General features: G+C 51.5%; 1 protein-coding gene across 1 annotated transcript; it reads right to left on the reverse strand.

Annotated features, from left to right (window-relative positions):
- Nucleotides 1-701: 701 nt before the first annotated feature.
- On the reverse strand, nt 702-10,923 carry LOC142413215 (vitamin D3 hydroxylase-associated protein-like). The gene is made up of 15 exons (XM_075509267.1): nt 10,714-10,923; nt 8,947-9,060; nt 8,454-8,597; nt 7,373-7,506; nt 6,786-6,992; nt 6,280-6,320; nt 5,932-6,056; nt 5,169-5,294; nt 4,260-4,357; nt 3,986-4,085; nt 3,076-3,119; nt 2,559-2,598; nt 1,964-2,072; nt 1,470-1,615; nt 702-827 (listed from the first exon to the last, which is right to left on the reverse strand). Exons 1-15 carry the CDS (start codon nt 10,921-10,923, stop codon nt 702-704), a joined length of 1,764 nt encoding a protein of 587 aa, XP_075365382.1.
- Between the last annotated feature and the right edge of the window lie 7,941 nt (nt 10,924-18,864).

Below are 18,864 nucleotides of genomic sequence, written 5' to 3' on the forward strand. Positions count from 1 at the left end.
GGAGCTTGGTGCTGTGGAACCAAGAGCGAGGTGTGGTGGAAAGGCCAGTGACTGTTGCCATCCCGCACGGACGGGAAAGCTGTGGTTGAGAGGGAAGGTGTGAACGCTCCCATGCTAGATGCCATTGAATGTCCAGTCGGAAGGTGCTTGTATGATTCTGAGTAATAACTGTGCATTCATATAATCGTAGCCAGCAGTGAAGGATTACTGGTGTTTATGATAAGAGTTGCTTAATAGCTACATTTTTATTTTTGTGAGCAAAATACAGTGATGGGGAGGGTAGACACAGCTGTATTCCTTACAGGGCATCCCATAGTTACATCCATATGAAGTTACTCCTGTGCCAGCAAGAAAATACTTGAACTTTTGTAATCCTTTTCTCTCAGCATCACCCTGCTTCTGCAAGAGGCAGCATAGATGAAAATGAGGGTGAACCCCCATCCATGTCCATCCTTCCAGGAAGGTGCAGTCCATAGACTTATCATCATTTGAACCCAGCTTAAGCCAGTCCTGCCCTCTGCGTGGCATCTTGGTTCCTTACAGGGTCTGTGCTTATTGGCAAGGAGGGGGATCAGGGAATGGCTTTTCCTTCCTCCTTCCCTCCTGGCTGTAATCTCTGCACTGCCGATCGCAGAAAGGAATTCGTGCAGCGCTGTCCCTTTCATCTTGCCTCTGGCCCTGCAGGCGTGGGACCGTGAAGGCTATGCCGCTCTCTTCTCACGGCTGAGGGTCTCCACCTCCTTCATCAACCGGAGGCACAGCTCCTCCTGCCACGGCAAGGCCACGCACTGCACGGCCACGGGCAGCCCCACGGCTCCTGCCACAGCCTGCAGCAGGGGCACAAGCGGTGAGGGGTTACCCGGGGGGCTCAGACCTCCAGCAGCTGTTGGAAACTTGGTTTAGCCCCATGGCTTGTCCCGGAGAGTGGGGAGGTTGGAGGCTGACCCCTGCCATTCAAGCAGCGTTAGCACGCTGGGGCGGAGGGAAGGCTCTTGCTCTTCTTGTGATAGAAATGGTTGCCAAATCTTGGGCAGCGTGTTTAAGACACCCACCCCCAACCCCCAGCCAGCTCTGCTTTGAGCTGTCTTGCAGCCAGATCCCTTTTCCTTCAGCATCCTCATTCCTGGTCCTGGTGGAGGTGTCACGGAGCAGGAGGAAAGTGCACTGCAGCGCTGTGGGCTGTGGCTGTCACAAGGACCTGCTCAAAGAAGCCTTGCTGCATGGCTCCTTTCTGGTTTCAGCCTATAATCCAGCCTGGGGGTGCTCCCCCAGTCCCACCAAAGCTTAGTGACTTATGTTTTTTGGGGGCTTGGGTGAAAAGAGATTTGCAAGGGGTATATAAAGAAGAGGTGAATTTTTTTGCACTCTGCTCCTGTTGACAGAGACATTTAGGAGCCCCTGATTTCAGTGAAACTATTACTTGAACATCCATCAGCAGTCTCTGCTCCACCACTTTCCATGTTGCATACCTGTTTCAGCGTCCGGTCCCAGGGGTCATCACAGCATCCTTGGTAAAGCTTTAGCTCTTCCTCATCAGCTTCTGTCACCGTGCTGACAGGTACAACCCCAGCAGGGAAGTTCAAGACATTGTACAGCATCGTGGAGGAGATGGCAGCTGAGAGAAGCAGAAGACAGAATGCAGGTAGTCACAGCCTCCTGTCTTCCTTCAGACTTACACAACATGTTCACTGAAGCCCCTGAGAACCAGCTGCTGCTGGGAGGAGAGATTGGACAGGGCTGGTCATCTGCAGGTCCAAGTTCTACTGCAAGAAACAACTGCCATCACATCACTTCCTCCGTGTGTCTGTCTCCATCTGCTCAGATAGCTTTACGGTAGTTATTTTTCCTTCCTAATGCCCATAAAATGCTTAGGTGGGCAGTGAAGCTCCATGTTAGTGGACATTTCTGTCGTCTCAACCACTGCGGTCCTCTGCCCTCCCGGAAAGGTCCCAGACTCACTTACTGAGGAGTTTCCCGGGGTATCCTGCGGTGAAGGCAGGCCCCAGGACAGGGCACAGCACAGCGTCCAGCCGGAGTTCCCTCCACCGGGCGATGAACTCGGTGCGGTATGCCTTGGGGAGGAGAGGGGAGATGACATGGGGGCCACGTCCACGCCTGGAGCATCTCGGCTTCTTCAGGGTATGCACCAGGCTCTGGCATGGCCAGGGAGGCAGCAGCAGGCAGCTGTGCTCGAGGGAAGAGGCAGGGGAGTGTGTAAGTGTCTTCCTCCACAGCACACGGCCAGACTGTGGCCAGGAACTGGGAAGGTCGCTCCCTGGCTGTCCCCACTCCCAGGGCAGCCTTTATTGTGCTGGGACCGTCAAACATGGACATTTGGGCATGAGCACTGTGGGCAACCGATAAAGTCCTGGCTGGGTTGAGCCAAAAGCCCATCGACCCCATTCCTGTCTCTCTTTTGTGCCTGTCCCTCTGTCTTGTCTCCTCCCCGGCACCCCCCTGCACAACCCCTTTCCTACCTGATAACCCTCCCACCTGGCACTTGCCATAAAGCCTCAACTCGTAGCATGATGCCAGAGAGAAAAGTCCTCAAAACATACCTCTATTTGATGGTGATGATCCCACATCTCCTTCACTGACCTGCAAGTGGAAATCATAGCAACATTTTTAAGCTTTAAGAGGAGGAGGAGGAATTGCTTAAATAATCCTCCAGGTTGATAAGTCCCAGTGATTTTAGCAATTACTTAAAACAATACATGCTTCATAATTTGTCTAAAGTTTCCTTGGGCATTTGGCCAAGCAATCGAGCAGCAAATGTCTGGAAGCGGTAGGGAGAAGGTTCCTCTTGTGAGCCTGGATTTAGTACTCGTCTCCGCCACAGGCTTCCTGTATGACCTTATCTGTCCAGGTCCCTCAGCCCCGTCAGGATAACACTAGGGGCAGTGCAGCACTGGGGAGATGGGTTCCTAAAGGCTGCAGCCATGCCCAGGATGGGGGGACAGCCCCTGCAGAGAGCAGGTCAGAGCCTGCCGTGAATCCAGTCCCCCCACCACGGACGCTTAGAGGAGAAGGCACCGTTCGTTTTCATGGGCGTCCCTGGGGACGATGCCATCTTACCTCATTCCGCCCAAGGCGCTCAGATAGTCAGCCAGGCGGGGAAACTGGAAAGGCAAGAGGTTGCTGTTAGGGACGGGACAGGGGGGTGCAGTAACTTGTGCCATCCCGGGAAGCCCCCGGTCCCATCCTGCCTCCGTCCCTGGGGATGCTTTACTGAGGGTGGAAGGTGATGATTAAAAATGCTCCGCATGGTTCTGATTTTACTTTGCTTCCGACTTGCGGTTGTTGGTTCCCAATTTGTTTCTTACAGCCCAGTATTTCCTGCTCGCAGAGGAATGCGCTCACTTGAAGCAAGCTGCTTTTCGTTATTTTTGATAAATCAAACATTTTTTAACTTGGTATCTCACAGAAACAAGACCTCTACAAGCACTTTGATTGCCTCCCACTCGCTGCTACCTTTTTGATCCTGTCAGTTGAGAACAACCCAACTGGACAGAGAGGCAGAGGAAAGGGAGGATGGAGGAGAGAAGCCCTACAGATGTTGCTCACCTGGTGAAAGGGCTACAGTGAGGACGAGCCCTTATTAATCACCAGGAGTTCCCATGAAGATTTGATCTTTGGGAGGCCTCCAACACAGGGATGGTGCTTCAAACTCGACCACCCCGGTGCAGTAATCCCAATGCATGAATCTGTAGGAAGCAGCACCACTAGGTCTAGCATTTGAAGAACCACTTGCTGTGGGCTCTGTGTTAATCTTTTACAGATCTTGGCTGGTCCTTCTCTCATTTCCCTTTGTACTGGATAAATCCCAGTAGGGGGTCTAGAAAAGACCCTCCAAAGTGATAGCATGTGCCTTGGCCTGAAATCCCAGTGTTTCTAGTTAAAGGTGTCTCTCGGTACCATCACACTTTCAAGCATCTCAAGGCCTTGCTGACACCGCTCTGCTTTGAGCCTGAGGCCAGGGACTCACCAGAGGTTTAAGAATCAGAGCCAGGAGCTTCTTCCCCAGCCTCGGGATCTTGCAGCAATTCACCTGTGATTTCAGGCTTGGATCTACAATATCTCCTGTGCTGAGAGATGACAAGAGGAGGGGATCATGCCAGAGAAGCTGTTTGCCCTTTCTCAGAAACCTGGGTATCTCCTGTTTGGGGTGGGAGAGATGGGCTCGTTTTGCCTGTGGGTTGTGCTCGTGGCACGGGGATGGAGGTGTTTGACAGCCCTGCTGCCAGAGGGCTCCTACTTACAATAAGTCCAACCAAGCACGGCCTCCATCAGCAAAAAACGTCTTCAAAAACAGTTCAGTCATGACATAGTGGATCCGAGGTGGAGAAAAGGGCACCAGCTGCACCAAAGCACAAGATTATGTGCCAGCCTGAGGATATGTGAATAATTTCCAAGGCCCGATTGTGGATATACTTCAAAGGCAGAGCAGCACCTCCCTGGGCTCCACATGCCAACGGAGGTTCCAGTTCAACCCTTTACCAGCCCAGGCATCTCCCCATGGGATTATTCCTCCCTGGTGGCTGTTTAGCTCAGCTCTGAGATCTCTCAAGAGCTGTTTCCTCAGTCCTGCTCCAGGCAGTCACTGAGTCAGAAACTGCACCAGTTTCCTGCCTGTCCCAGCAGAATCAATACCTGCTCAGACACGGACTCTGCTATGAAGAACACCGCTAGCATGTTTCCATAGGGAGAGAAAGGTGTTTCCCATCCCATGTCCCACAGTCCTTTTCCCTCAGTGGTCCAGGAAGGACAGAATTCTCCACGGACATTGGGGAGGAAGGGAAAAAACACCTCTCAGAGCCCTGCTGGGGAACAACAGACCTAGAAAATGCTGGGGCAACCTCCCAGAGTCGAATGCAGCACTTTATGGATGCTGCTGTCTGGTGTGGACCACAGAGATGGATTTGTTACACCCCTGGCCCCTTGAAGGTACAAGCTTGCTAATTGCTAATGCTGTTTCCCCGTGAGATGCACCGCTACCCCGGGTAGGCACGCGTCTGCGCCGTGTTACGTGGCTGTAGTAACTTAATCCCGTACCTCTGGTAGGTCATTTATCCCAGAGCTGGGCTTGGGGGCTATGTCTGGTCTCTGAAGGGTGATTTCGGCAGCGAGGAGCCAAGCTGGGGACACGGTCACGGGGTGGTTGTGCTCACCTGGTGCCCGGCTGCCTGCAGAGCCCCCCTTGTTTCCCGCACCGCCCGCCGCACGCACGGGGGCAGCGGGAAGTAGCCGTCGGTGTCGTAGTACCCGACCCGCAGGGGAGCAGAGCTGGAGTACACCTGGAGCAAAGGGCCACCAGTCAAGCATTTCCCACCCTGCCGGGGACAGGGCTGCCCCCGTGCTGAAGCCCACTGCAGACGGGGATACAAGCTCCAGATGTTAGGGAGTAACTAATTTTCTGGTTTGCTGCTTATAGTTTCCATAGGTTACCCTTTCCAAATGTCCACCCCCACCTTTTGCTCCAGCATCCCCTTCGTCCCCCGCTTCAGATAGAGCACAGCCACTCAAGACCGTAGATTCAACCATTGCTATAAAGGATGGAGGTGGAAAAACCTCCTGAAATTCATCTGCTACAGAGGGAAAGGAAACGTCCTCAGTCAAGGGATTTGCTGCAGGAGTTTCCAGTCCTGTCTCATCTTCCCCTAAAAATCTCCAGCTTTTTGCTCCTGGTGTTGCCTTCCTCCCCACTCTTTTCTGGCGCCTCTCAATCTGATAAAACACACGCCAACTGAGAAGGCAGAAAGGACAACTACTTACTAACCTATTTTTTTCTAATAATTATGAATTGTGCTCTCAAAAAGAGCTAACAAGTTACTGGAAACCGGTACTGTAAAGATAACCGGACCCTTAAAGTATGCATACATTGAGCGTGCAGCACCCTCAAAAGAACTGGGGCTTGCTGACTTAAGGACTCACCTCCTCATCGAAGGGGATGGGGGGCACGGTGGGGTCCAGCTGGAACATCTCCTGGCAGAGCAGCGCCTTCATGCACAGGGCCAGGCTGTCCACGTCCCTCGCCATGGGCCCCAGCGCGCAAGGAACTGGAGTGGGACAAGAGCAAACGTCCACGTGAAGCAAACGGGTGCGCCGAACACTGGCCCACCCCTCTGCACGGCCACGTTGGCTGCAAGGGATGATCAGGCAATGAGGTGGGATGTTTCAGATCTTGGACGGATCGTGGTTGTCTCAGGCTTTCCTCAGGCCTAGAGGAGGACATAGGACTCTTCACAGCATATAGAGAAAAGCAATTAAAAATTCATGTACCTGCCAGGATCCCGCTGACTGGGTCACCCACTCCGGCCAGGCTGTGGGGAAAGAAAAAGAAGTATATTGTCATTTCAGTAATGGTGAGATATTCCCAATACGTTTCAATGGCATAGTGGGATCTTCAGTTCAGGACCCGAACGAAATTATTAAAAGTATTTGATTTCTGTGAAACAGAAAATTTTGGTCAAAATGAAAAAAAAAACCTAAACCGCAAAAAATCTTAGTTTTGTTTTAATCCGAAATGTTCCATTTTGGCATTATTTAACCATTTTAGCCCCCTTTTCCTTTTAACTCCAGGCCAGATTTACAATGAAAACACGGCCATTTCCCACAAAACCTAACAGCGCTGCCTCTTGGGAGAGGTTTTGAGCAAAGCAAGCCGGCCTTTAAGAAACTGTCCTCTCTTTTCCCCCCAGGTACTCACGGAGTACCCTGCCTTTTCTGCTGAGTTGGACAATTGGCAGGCTCCTTGCAGGGTGGGAAGGGCTGCTCCCAGAACTTACCTGAGCCTCTTGGCCGTGGGTTTGAGCCCGCACAGCCCGCAGAAGCTGGACGGCAGGCGGATGCTGCCACCGATGTCTGAGCCGATGCCCAGGATGGAGCCTCCCCCTGCGATCAGAGCTCCCTCCCCTCCCGAGGAGCCCCCGGGGCTCTTCTGGGGGTTGAAGGGGTTCAAGGTCTGGCCGAAGATGGGATTGCTGCAGTCGTAGCTGGGGAGAAGAAAACCAGCAAGCGGGCTGTCAGGAGCCTTGGGTTTGTTGGCTCTCCCTTGCAGTGAGCTTATGTGGCATAGCCAACCCCATCCTTCCATGCCGTAAATCCCGTGGGACATGGCTCATTCCCATAAGCCTCTGCTCTCCCTCCCATGCACAAGTGCATTTGATTTCTCTTATGGCATGGTAGGTTTTTTCCCTCTTAATCTTATCTGAAAGCTACTTTCAGTTGAACTGAGGTTGTTGGCAGCTGATGGAAGAGGGACTCGTCCAGGCAACATCTCAGGAGACAGAAAGTAACCTGTCCCGGGACCTACAGGCTGGGTTTGAGCTTCAGGAGCACAACCAGAGGAAAGATTTCTAATGATGTATGTTACTTGAAGAGGGATTGCGGCACGTTGGTCATTGCAAATGGGATGGCCCCCTGTCTCTTCAAAACTTTGACTAGGACACTGTCCTCCTGCACCGGAGTGCCCAGGCATTGCACAAGCCCACAGGTCGACAGATGTCCCTGCAGAGAGAAGTGACAACGGACACAGTCAGTGCAGTTGCCCTGAAGTTTTGGAAGGATGATCTAGTGTCCCCTTTGGGGGGTGGGTGGCTACTAACCCGCTCCCTTGCAAGCCCTTGCATGAAGGGCCAAGGACTCCCTCTCCTTCCATCCTTGGCAGAGGGCTGCCAAGCACTTGCAGGGTTAAGGTTTCTCCCGAAGCTGTCCTTGCTCTTTTCCATGCTATTTCTCTCCCCTGACCCAGATGCAACTCCATAGGTGCACTAGCTCAGGATCAAACCCAGTGTCCTGCTGTCCAAGTGAAGCCACCAGTGGATGTTCAGGGAGGGAATATACATCCCAGGCAAACACAGTGTGATCCTTTTCCAGTTAGCCTTGGTGTTTGGGGCTTGCTTTGGGCTTAGAGCCCTCTTAACTGTATTGGTAAGTCAACGTGGAGGAGACCGCCTAACAAATTCAGCTCAGGAGTGTGTGGTCAGTCCTTATCAGCGCTGGTCCGTGAGGGAGTCCCTGGTGCGTCTCATGCACAGGCTCCTTGCTATGGGGGCTCAGTGGCCAGGCTACAGCACAACAGGCATTCGAGATCAACGGTTCCTGCTACTAATGACTTTCTAGAAGCTGAGCCATGTTCTTATCCCTGGTACTGCAAACCTCTGAGCAGAAGTCTGAGTTATGGCCCAAATGACCATGTAGCCCAGCCTGTGCTGTCTCACATATCAGAGAAGAAATCATTTGGGTGTATCACCCCTTGTTTTTTTGCTGATGGAGGCTTCTAACTGCCAGGGTTGCAGCTGCAATGAGATGTGGGCCCACAGCCTCAGACCCAGCCAGGCTTCCCATGGTGTAAGCAGGGAGGGATCAGGCCCCTTCCCCATTCTCTGTGTCCCACCACTTCACCACCCAGCCCAGCTCTCGATGGGACACTTCACAGGCACAAAGGGAAGCACCTTGTGGCCGATGTGATCCTTGATGCTGACGGGAATGCCATAGAGCAGCCCTTTCTCCCTCTGCCGTTGTATTTCCTGGAGCTGCTCCTCACACTCTGGGATAAAATGTCGCAAGCAGTTTGTCTGCTGGGTCACTTCCAGGGCCTTTGCCGGACATGTGGAGGAATAGGTGTTAGTTAAGAACAGCATCGTTACACAGCTGCATTCAGTAGCTACCTGGATCTTCAAACCAAGGGCTAGTAGCTTGGCATGAATGGCAACCCCCTCCCCAGAGCATCCCAGCTCAAGCCATCTCAGAGGACTGTCCAGTGATGGGTCTGACCCAGGAGACAGAGAGATCGCTGCCTTTTCATAGCTTTCTCCTGATATCTGCTATATTAAAGACTTGTCATAATCACCAGCTCCAACAAGTCTTCTCAGCCACCAGTTCCACACACCGTGGCATGGAGAACATAAAAGTGATGTGCCCATCACACTGCGGACAGGCACTCACCTTCTCTACGTAGGTGTAGAGGACAGTCTTGGGGGACAGAGACCCTTCCCGCAGTCTGCCAGTGAGTTCCAGCAGGGGCAGGGACAGGATGGCATCTGTCTGGACACTGGGGACCTGCAAGGGGAAGATGAAGGGGGTGCCAGGACAGCAGCTCCAGTTACCCTTTGGCTCAGAGGGGATAAGTCTCTTAAGTTTTGCCAACATTATCAACAGAGCTTGCTGGAAAGGCGGACCCTGCATGTGGGGGTTCAGACCTTGAGCTGCTGAATGTTTCATCCTGAGTTTGGATGTCATGAACATGATGCAAACACAGGAGCCCAGCTGTCTCTGAAGGTGCAGAACAGCTTCATTCATCCACTGCAGCAGAGGACAAGGCAATGCCTCACATCAGAGCCTTCCTCCTGGGACTGTGGGACTTGGCTTACCCACTGACCAAGAGGTAATCTCAGCTGAGCAAACACCAGCCTGGGCAGAAGGTACCAAAGTCCTTGCACACAAGCCTCAAGCTGGCCCTTCACCCCTCAGAATGGGTACAGGCCATGCGTCAGCCTGGTCTGAGGACAAACATCTAATAGCTGAAGCCCAGCGAACTGCAAAGAAGTCAGTAGGGACTCACAGGTGGGTAAGGTCTACTCAGGCGACATCTCAGGAGACAGAAAGTAACCTGTCCCGGGACCTACAGGCTGGGTTTGAGCTTCAGGAGCACAACCAGAGGAAAGATTTCTAATGATGTATTTTTACTTGAAGAGGGATTGCGGCACATTGGTCATTGCAAATGGGATGGCCCCCTGTCTCTTCAAAACTTTGACTAGGACACTGTCCTCCTGCACCGGAGTGCCCAGGCATTGCACAAGCCCACAGGTCGACTGGCAGTCAACTGGCAGTTCTCAGTGCCACAAGACAACTGGCAGTTCTCAGTGCCACCGGCTTTTTTTAAGGTTTTATATCATATTTATAGATACATATTTTTAAGAAAAAAGGTTGTAAAGATATGTATCGCTTGTAGCTGGTATGCTTTATCTCCAGTACTTTACCTGTGTAAACATGAGCTGAGCTGGTTTAACCAGTACCTACTCAGAAGTGAATGGAGCAGGAAGGAAAGGTGGTTAGAAATCAGTGTTGCAGTAGGAATTCAGGGCCACATCCGTGCTGGTTGGGTGCCTGGCTCATTCGTCCCCATGCCGTGTCCTGGTTGCTCCCAGGGACACTGAATGCCCTGTGCTTCATTACTGTTAAGTTAGGCCACGCATCTTCTGGGCAGCCTGCTGGGCCAGGAGGTCTCACTTGCTGGGGACCCTAGTCAAGTTCTTTTGGAGACTCTCCAAGAGCCATCCAGAAGCCAGGTTTTAGAAACAAAGACATAGGGGTGTAGACAGATGTGTAAACTTAGAGTTAGGAGGAGGAAAAAGCTTTCTTGCTTCTACCCATAGAGGCAAGAGACATTTCTAGATCCCCAAAGAATGAAGGAACTGGGTTTTGGATCAATGGAGGTCCAGTGCTTCATCACCTGTGTTGTCCAAAACCTCTTCCCAGTGAGTAATTCACATCTCCCTGGCTGTAGACTCCCACCGCATCTCATCCAGCTTGAGGAGAGCAGTGATCTCCCTTCCTCCCAAGGCAGCCTTTCTTCTTGTTGAGGGCTGCTGGCACATCTCCCCTGGACTCCTCATTATCAAAGCTATGGAGCCATGAGCTGGAAGGAGGAGCTGAAGAACAACATCAGCAGACACCCTGGTGGGACTCAGACCCCCCAGAAGGACGGGTTACCTGCTCCCTGAACTGCTGGACAGCCTTTGCCATTTTCTTCACACCCTCATCCCGGGTCCTCTGAGCCTCTTCCATTTTCTTCTGGATCTGCCTTTTGCCCAGCCATTTCCAGACCACCACAGCTGCCACCGAGCCGCAGAGCAGGGTGAGGGCAGCAGAAGGATCCACCTCCTTCTCTGGCAGGAGCTGTCTCAGCTGTTGCTGGATCATAACGAGGCCTTCTGGTCTCTGGGGATGGAATGAGAAAGAAAAGCAAGGCAGGAGCAGGAGACCCTCCTTGCCTCCCCAGACCCGTCCCTCCTCCCAGCACCACTGCCTCGGGTCAGCAAATAGTTTGTAAGTCCAAAGCTGACCTCTGCAAAGCTGCCTTCAGTGGAGCGTGCAGTGGAGAATGATTGACCGGGAAATGGAAAAGGTGAAGTTTGGCCAGTGAACCTTGGGGTGTCGGGTTTATAGGGGCTTTCTGGATTGCGGGAAGTTCTCCGCCAGGGAGGAAGGGCTGTGGGATCAGCTGAACAAAAGAAGCAAGGAAATAGCTGCTCTCCTATTTCCTGCGTAGCCTGAGAGGACAATGGGAGAAGGGGAAAAAACAGCTTGAAATCACAAGAGTTCCCTGCATGGGGATGGGGAACGGGATGGTGAGAGGATGCATAGCTGTGGGGTAGCCACTCGCTCACCAAATCCCTTAGCCTATGCTGCTCCCATGGTGGCCAGAGGCTGTTTCAGGGGGCCTGTGGGGTAGGGCTCAGCACTGCCGTGATGTCTACATGAACCAGAAGGAGAGACTGTTCCACCCCATGACAGAGCACGCAGGTATTGCCTTAGGAGTGGAAAATCCCACAGGGTTGCAGGCCAGAAGCAAACTATTTCCAACAGACATTGGGACAGCTCGTGTCTGAGGTCTTTCCAGCACCGATGCCTCTCACTACAAGCACACAAGAACCGTGCACTGAGCTGAAGGCAACGACCCAGCCAACATCAGCCCCAAAACAAATGCCATGGTCTGTCTGTGATCTTCTCTGCTGGTTTTGGATGGTGGGTCCTCCTACGGGTCCCACCTTGAAAAAGGTTTTTGGGCAGCTAGATTGTGCATTACAAAACTTTGCAAGGTTGCACTTGATGGCCAGAGGCCCAGAACCTGATCCTGCTCCAACAGAGTGTGGACCTGGATATGGAAAGGAAGGTGAAGAGCCTTCTCCCATCAGAGCTAGGTAGTCCTCTAACGCTTGATTTTTCATCCATTGTCATGGCCATTCCTAGCGGTTGTAAGAGTTCACTGTTGTTTTCTGTAACAGCTTGTGTCAGTAGGGAATAGTCTTCTCTTTGTTCTTAACTGGGGAAATTTATGAAGGACTTCGAACAAAATTGGCTTTGGCATCCTCTAAGAAACAGTCTGGTGCTGACAGCAATTAGCTACGTGGTAACAAATTAAGCCGGCCTTTTACTGTGTTCCCTGTAGTGGCACCCTTGCGCAGAGGATGCCTCCTCAGCTAAGGCACCGCTGGTTTTACGAGAGCAGCGGCGTGGGGACGTGCCTGCAGCCCACCCAGCTCCTGCTGCTGCTGCCGCTGCTGCTGCCCCGTGGTGCTGGCTGCAGCAGGTGCCTCCGGAAGGCGCGTGCGAACAGGGTCCGCACGCAGCAATACCCTCCGGGAATCCGTGCGAGGGCTTCCTTCGCCTAGGCGGGCTCTTTGCCTACGTGACAGCAACATAACCTCTGCGATGGGCTGAGCAGACGTGGAAGGTTTTTTTTCCCCGTGCTGGGAAGGGTCAGGGCATTGGCTTCTCACATCCGCTTGTGCCCTGGGACCTGTGCTCCGGTCCTGCCCTTTAGACACTTGGCAAATGTTTAACAGAGACGGAGCCAGCTTGTGTGTCCGGACCGACTTGGCGTTTCAAAGGGCAGATTTATCAGCAGGCGCAGCTGCGTTTCCAGGTGGCCGGATGCTGCTGAGGAAGCCCCTTTCCCGATCAATGTGTGAGCATCTCCACCTCCTTCATGAACCGGAGGTATGGCTCCTCCTGCCACGGCGAGGCCGCACATGGCACGGCCACGGGCAGCCCCGCGGCTCCTGCCACAGCCTGCAGCAGGGACACGGGCAGCGGGGAGCGACTGGAGGGAGTGAAGGTTGAATCTGCCCTCAGGACTGGGATGGTTTCAAGTTGGTCTCAAGCCAAGCCTGTTTTGCACCCTCCGAGTAGACCTGCTGGGGCACTCCAAGCGCCATGTGAAATTAAAGAGTCCCTGCCACAGAAGGGAGCAGCTATATGGAGGCGGGTGGACTGGGTGACAGTGGGTGGCTTTGTGTGGACCCACATCTAGGCAAAGGGGAGCAAGGGGTGCTTGGGAGAAAAGCCTGCTGAGAAAGAGACCACTGTCCCTATGGGGAAACCCCACTGGGCCCCCCACTACAAGAGAGACATTGAGGGGCTGGAGCGTGTCCAGAGAAGGGCAGCGAAGCTGGTGAAGGGTCTGGAGCAGAAGTCTTATGAGGAGCGGCTGAGGGAGCTGGGGTTGTTTAGCCTGGAGAAAAGGAGGCTGAGGGGAGACCTTATCGCTCTCTACAGCTACCTGAAAGGAGGTTGTAGGGAGGTGGGGTTGGTCTCTTCTCCCAGGTAACAAGTGATAGGATGAGAGGAAATGGCCTCAAGTTGCACCAGGGGAGGTTTAGACTGGATATTAGGAAATTTTTCTTCACTGAAAGGGTTGTCCAGCATTGGAACAGGCTGCCCAGGGAAGTGGTTGAGTCGCCATCCCTGGAGGTATTTAAAAGACGTTTGGATGAGGTGCTTAGGGACATGGTATAGTGGTGGTCTTGGCAGTGTTAGGTTTACGGTTGGACTTGATGATCTTAAAGGTCTTTTCCAACCTATACGATTCTGTGATTCTGTGATTCTGTGAAACCGAGGCAGGGAAGCACAGGGATGTCCTGAGGCAAATCTCAAGTCCATAGCAGAGGAGCCAGACCTGCCTGTCTCACAGGTCGGTGTTCACTCCTCCACATTGCACTGGTGTGCACTAAACAACCAAGGCCAAGTGCAACGTTTGCAATGTTTTTCTCGCCCGAATTGCACCAGATTGACCTTCTGGTCCAAGGTCAAACTCACCAGTGGAGTGAAGATGAAAGCCAAGACCCTTTTCACGAGAAGAGTCAGCCTGTAGCAGCTGGTCTGGGATTTCATTGTGGCATCCACGACATCTCCTTCCCTTTGGATGATCACAGAAAAAAGGCCATTGACCAACTTGGAGAGTCCACTCCTGTCCCCAGCAAGAGCTGCACTGTCTTTGCTTGCAAAAGCAAAACTGCACTGACTTACTGTCATCACACTCCATCCAATACCTTCAGCTCTCAAGCAGGCTGGGTTTTAACAGAAATTTTCTATAACTAAACCGTCTTCCCTCTAAATTGGCAATAATTATTTTTAAGTAAGTCAGCTTTGACTGCATTTTGATTAAAATGACAAAGAATAAATCCTGACAGTTGTATCTTATGTTTGTGGTTTTGGAACCAAACAGTCTGATGTGCTTTTTCAAAACAATTTACAAAATGAGGTATGTTAACTATGCTGCTCTGGAAGAATTTTAATGACATTTCACAAAATGCTGAAATCACAGTGAAATGGGCTGGTGCCCTCTGGAGTTGTTCCAGTTGGCTCAGAGAGCTGAATAAATGTTTTCTGGGACCTCTCCAGTTTCTGACTCATTTCAGCCTGGAATATCTATTGGAAGCATGAGACTTTCCTCAGTTCCAGTCCAACTCCACCAACACTAACAGAACATAACAGCTGGTAAGAAACAAACTTGCCGCTACTTAATCTGCACCCTTCCAATAACCAAGAACATCAGTTGAGAGGTGAGGGTCTGTTTCTATCAACCCTTTTTCGTGTTGCTCAGCCAGGACCCTGCTGGCTCTCCCTGAATAAACTGCAGTAGGATGGGGAGGAAACCTCCCATACCAACCCTCACACCTCTGACAGCAGGGGCTGCTTTCTCTCCTGACCATCCCTACATCTTTCCCACTTTTGTGGGTATTGCACTGTGTTCCTTGGGCCTTTCCACAGCCAAGTGGGTTGTATGTATCTGTCCTGGTTTCAGCTGAGATAGAGTTAATTTTCTTTATAGTGGCTGGTATGGGGCTATGTTTTGGATTTGTGCTGAAAACAGTGTTGATAATACAGAGATGTTTGAGTTGTTGCTGCACTGGTCAAGGACTTTTCAGCTTCCCATGCTCTGCCAGGTGCAGAAGAAGCTGGGAGAGGGCACAGCCAGGATAGTTGATCCAAACTGACCAAAGGGCTATTCCATACCATATGGCGTCATGCTCAGTATATAAAGCTGGGGAAGAAGAAGGAAGGGGGGGACATTCGGAGTGATGGCGTTTGTCTTCCCAAATCACCATTACACGTGACGGAGCCCTGCTTTCCTGGAGATGGCTGAACACCTGCCTGCCCATGGGAAGCAGTGAATGAATTCCTTGCTTTGCTTTGCTTGTGTGCGCAGCTTTTGCTTTACTTATTAAACTGTTTTTATCTCAACCCTCGAGTTTTCTTACTTTTGCTCTTCCGATTCTCTCCCCCATCCCACCGGGGGGGAGTGAGCAAGCAGCTGCGTGGTGCTTAGTTGCCGGCTGGGGCTAAACCACGACAGTATCCTACTTACAACTTCAGCAAGGTAGAGACACCGTCAGCAAAGGTGCTGCAGGGAGCTGTTAGTTCTTCACCAGAAGTCCAGGAGCATTCCAGCTTCTTCCATCATGCCCGGTGTCTTGCACAGGGCTGTCCCCACCGCGTGACAGCAGAGACTTCAGCGCCCTGATGGTGAAGGACTGGGATGTTCCCAGCTGCTCCATGGCTGGGCACAGAGCTTACAGCAGGAAGCTGGGCTTTTCACTGGCCTCACCATGGGCAAGCAGGGCAGGGGGGGAAGCCAGGTGATTTGAGTGCAAAGTAGGAGAACAGTAACAGGGGGAAAAAAAAAAAGAAAGAAAGAAAAAAGAAAAAAAAAAGAAAAGAGCAGATAGAGACCGTGCTTGAAGAGGTGAGGATTTGTGCAGCTAACAGCTGTTTCAGAGTGAAAGATGTACCAACCCTAATTCTTGCATTTTTGTGTTTCAAGGGTGAGCCTTGCTATGTCAAGGTGTTTCATTTCACCTGTTTTTTAAACATTTGCTTTTAGCTACTTCAACTACCTCCTCCCTTGAAACTTGTTTGAAATGGATGTCTGGGATCCTGGGGACGTTCGTGTCTCTAATGCCTCTGCCACTTTCTGTTACACCAGAGAGCTCTGTTTGCTTCGGATACTGTCAGAGGCCAACGGACCTGTCCTAGCAACTCATGTTCTGCTGATATGAGTTCTTCTAGAGAGTTTTATTTGCTCCTGATGTTGCGACTATACAAAGTCTAACCTGCAAACTAAAGGAAAAACCCTGCAAAATAAAGTAAAACCAAATAAAAAAAGCTGGATTGTCTGATCAAGTTACTTATCTGGCCGCAGAATGAAATGTGGGTTGAGGAGAGCAGATTTAAATTCATATTAAAATCAGGAGGAAGGAGGAAAAATGATCAAAGCAAAGACCGCAGCCAGGATATTGTGCTGGAGGTGGGAGAAACCAGTAGAAACAAAGCCCTTTTGGCCCAAGCAGCATTTCTATCTATCTAATTCTCCGAGACAGACCAAAGCCTGGACTTTGGTGGGTGCCAGGTAGCTGGACAAGCACTCTGCAAACACACAGTGCAGGTCTGCAAGGGCTGCACAGCCCGAGTCAGCAGCTTATCGTGAAGGAGCCAGGGAAGGGTTTGAAACGCAGCGGCACGGTGCTGGTGGGTGTGGGAAGGAGCCGCCATCATCTCTCCAGCCCGGAGGAGGTCTGGAGGAGAAACTCTCCTGCAAACCTGAAGTTACGCCCTACTAAAGGCCTTTGCCTCCTTCAGTTTCAGCACCTGAGCTCACCAGACTGCTCTCAGCATCACTCTCTCCACTTTTCCCCCCCATTTACGCAGCAATGCCAAATGGCATCATGGACAACCTGGCTTGAGAAGGACCCTGAGTTTTACTCAGGAAGGTGCTTTGCTCTCTGCCAAGCTGAGGCACTTATCTGTTCTTTAAACTCCTGAACAGACCCGTACGTCTGGTCGAAACCTGTATCTTGTTTCCCCCATGCCTCGTCCATCTTATTCTGGACATGTCTCCACCTCACCACTTTGGTGAGCTGCAGACCAGGGCTGACAGCACCCATGCACTCTGCTTCGGTATCTGCTGGATCACAGTCAGAACTTCCCTTTGGGTGCTGGGTCCTGGGAGCTAATGCTGTGAGATCCCGAGATCTAATGACTGGCTGGAAGCAGGAGAGGGGAGAGCGGGAGAAACCGTAAAACCCTTCCAGAGCCACCCACAAAGAGCAGCTGGAATGCAGAGTGCAAGTATGCGCGGGGAAATTCCCTTTAGAAATAGGACCCTTTCACTTCATTCAGCCTTGCAAAGACACGGAGGGATACACGAGCAAAGGACAGTGTCCTTTCCTTGCAAAACGAGGTCTGTGCATGCTCAGATCTAGCCAGGAATGTTACCCGGGCAGGTTACCTGTTTAATGGTGAGCTCCCATCTTCCCTATGAGAGGACAGCTGAAAATCCTTTCCTCCTCACCTGAGATAGTCACGGTTATTTGGCAGACTGTGATGGATGCACTCGACCTCTTAACCAAAACAACAGTAGTTTGTACAGGCTCCAAAGGAGGTAAAGGCCTGAGCCGTGGCCAGGCCAAGAACTGCTGGTTCCAATCTGTTCTCCGAGAACCCACAAAGGAGCCGAGTGGCACAGAGAGCATTGATGCATATGAGCTTGGAAGATCATGCGATTGACACATGAATAGCGGGTGGCTTTTCCAAGACTGATTTATCAAGGAACAAAGAAAGTTATGGATACAAGGAGTCTCATGCATACCTTTTCCATTGCATGTAATTTGACTACGAGCCAACCACTTTATCCCATAAATATGACAGCCTGAGTGAGACTTCTTTGAGCTCTCCCTGCTAGGCAGCGTGGCTGCATGGCCGTGATCTCCCCTGGAGCTGGGACACCTCTCAAGGTTGCTCCTCGAGGCAGAGAGACCTTTTACCAACGGCAGGTCTTTGGTAAGCGACTGATATTGTGCATAACCTTGTAGTATGGTAACTTTGATTTTGTCTCGGTAACTTTGATTGCGTGCTGAATTGATAAATTTTGCACATATAATCCCTTAGACATAAACTATTGTCCAAGTCTGAGACTCAGATTGGACCTAGCCACACCTAAACTCCATCAAGAGTTTAGAAAGCAAGGGGGTCTGCTCTGAACCTCGTGACTCAATGGGAGGATCCTCCGTACCCTTTTGTATCCCCGGTCTCCCTGTGAATCATTCTAACTCAGGTGTAACCCAATTTTCCTTTGTATGTTTCTTCCATGCAGTAATTAATAGAGTGAACCTTGCCATCAAACTTTATCGCACTTTTACAACATCATATTAAAATCACTTTTGCTAATACCTTTGACAGTGATTTTTAAGCGATGTAAGTCACTCATTCGTGACACAGACTCCCATCAGGCAGGAGCTCTGTGGCTGGTACCACCCGGCATCGGTCCTGCAGAGACAGGGCATCTTCTGGGAGCAGGGCTGTGCCATGGACCTTCTCCCTGCTCTGTGCTGAACAGAGGATGGTGAGTCAGGCTGAGGAGCCAGGACTCACTCTGTGACTCAGACCTGCTTGTGACCACGTGAGGCTGCTGGATGACTGCAGCGTCCCTTCGCAGCCCCAGGGAGACAGAGAAATAACAGATAAATAAATGTCGCCCCTTGGCCCTGTGGCTCTCTCCTTCTGTTGGGGAAATACCTCCAGCCCCGGTGCCTTGAGAGAGATGCAGGCTTGGAGAAGGCACAGATCGTTGCTAACGTTGATGCCTTGTTTCAAGGCACACTTGCTTATTTAAAGCATTTCGGTCTCCTCCATCACTCCCACCTTCCTTTCCAGCCTCTTCCTCCACCTTGAGAGTGAAGGACGGGTGGAGAAACAGCACACAATTGTCACAGTGAGGTTGGAAGCACCAGACAGTGTGAATGGTCTAAATGTAGCCACAGAAATGCTTAAACTCAGTGTTCCATAGCCACAGTCTTCCCT

This window comes from Mycteria americana, chromosome 7 (assembly GCF_035582795.1).
Source record: "Mycteria americana isolate JAX WOST 10 ecotype Jacksonville Zoo and Gardens chromosome 7, USCA_MyAme_1.0, whole genome shotgun sequence".
Classification (NCBI taxonomy): Eukaryota; Metazoa; Chordata; class Aves; order Ciconiiformes; family Ciconiidae; genus Mycteria; species Mycteria americana.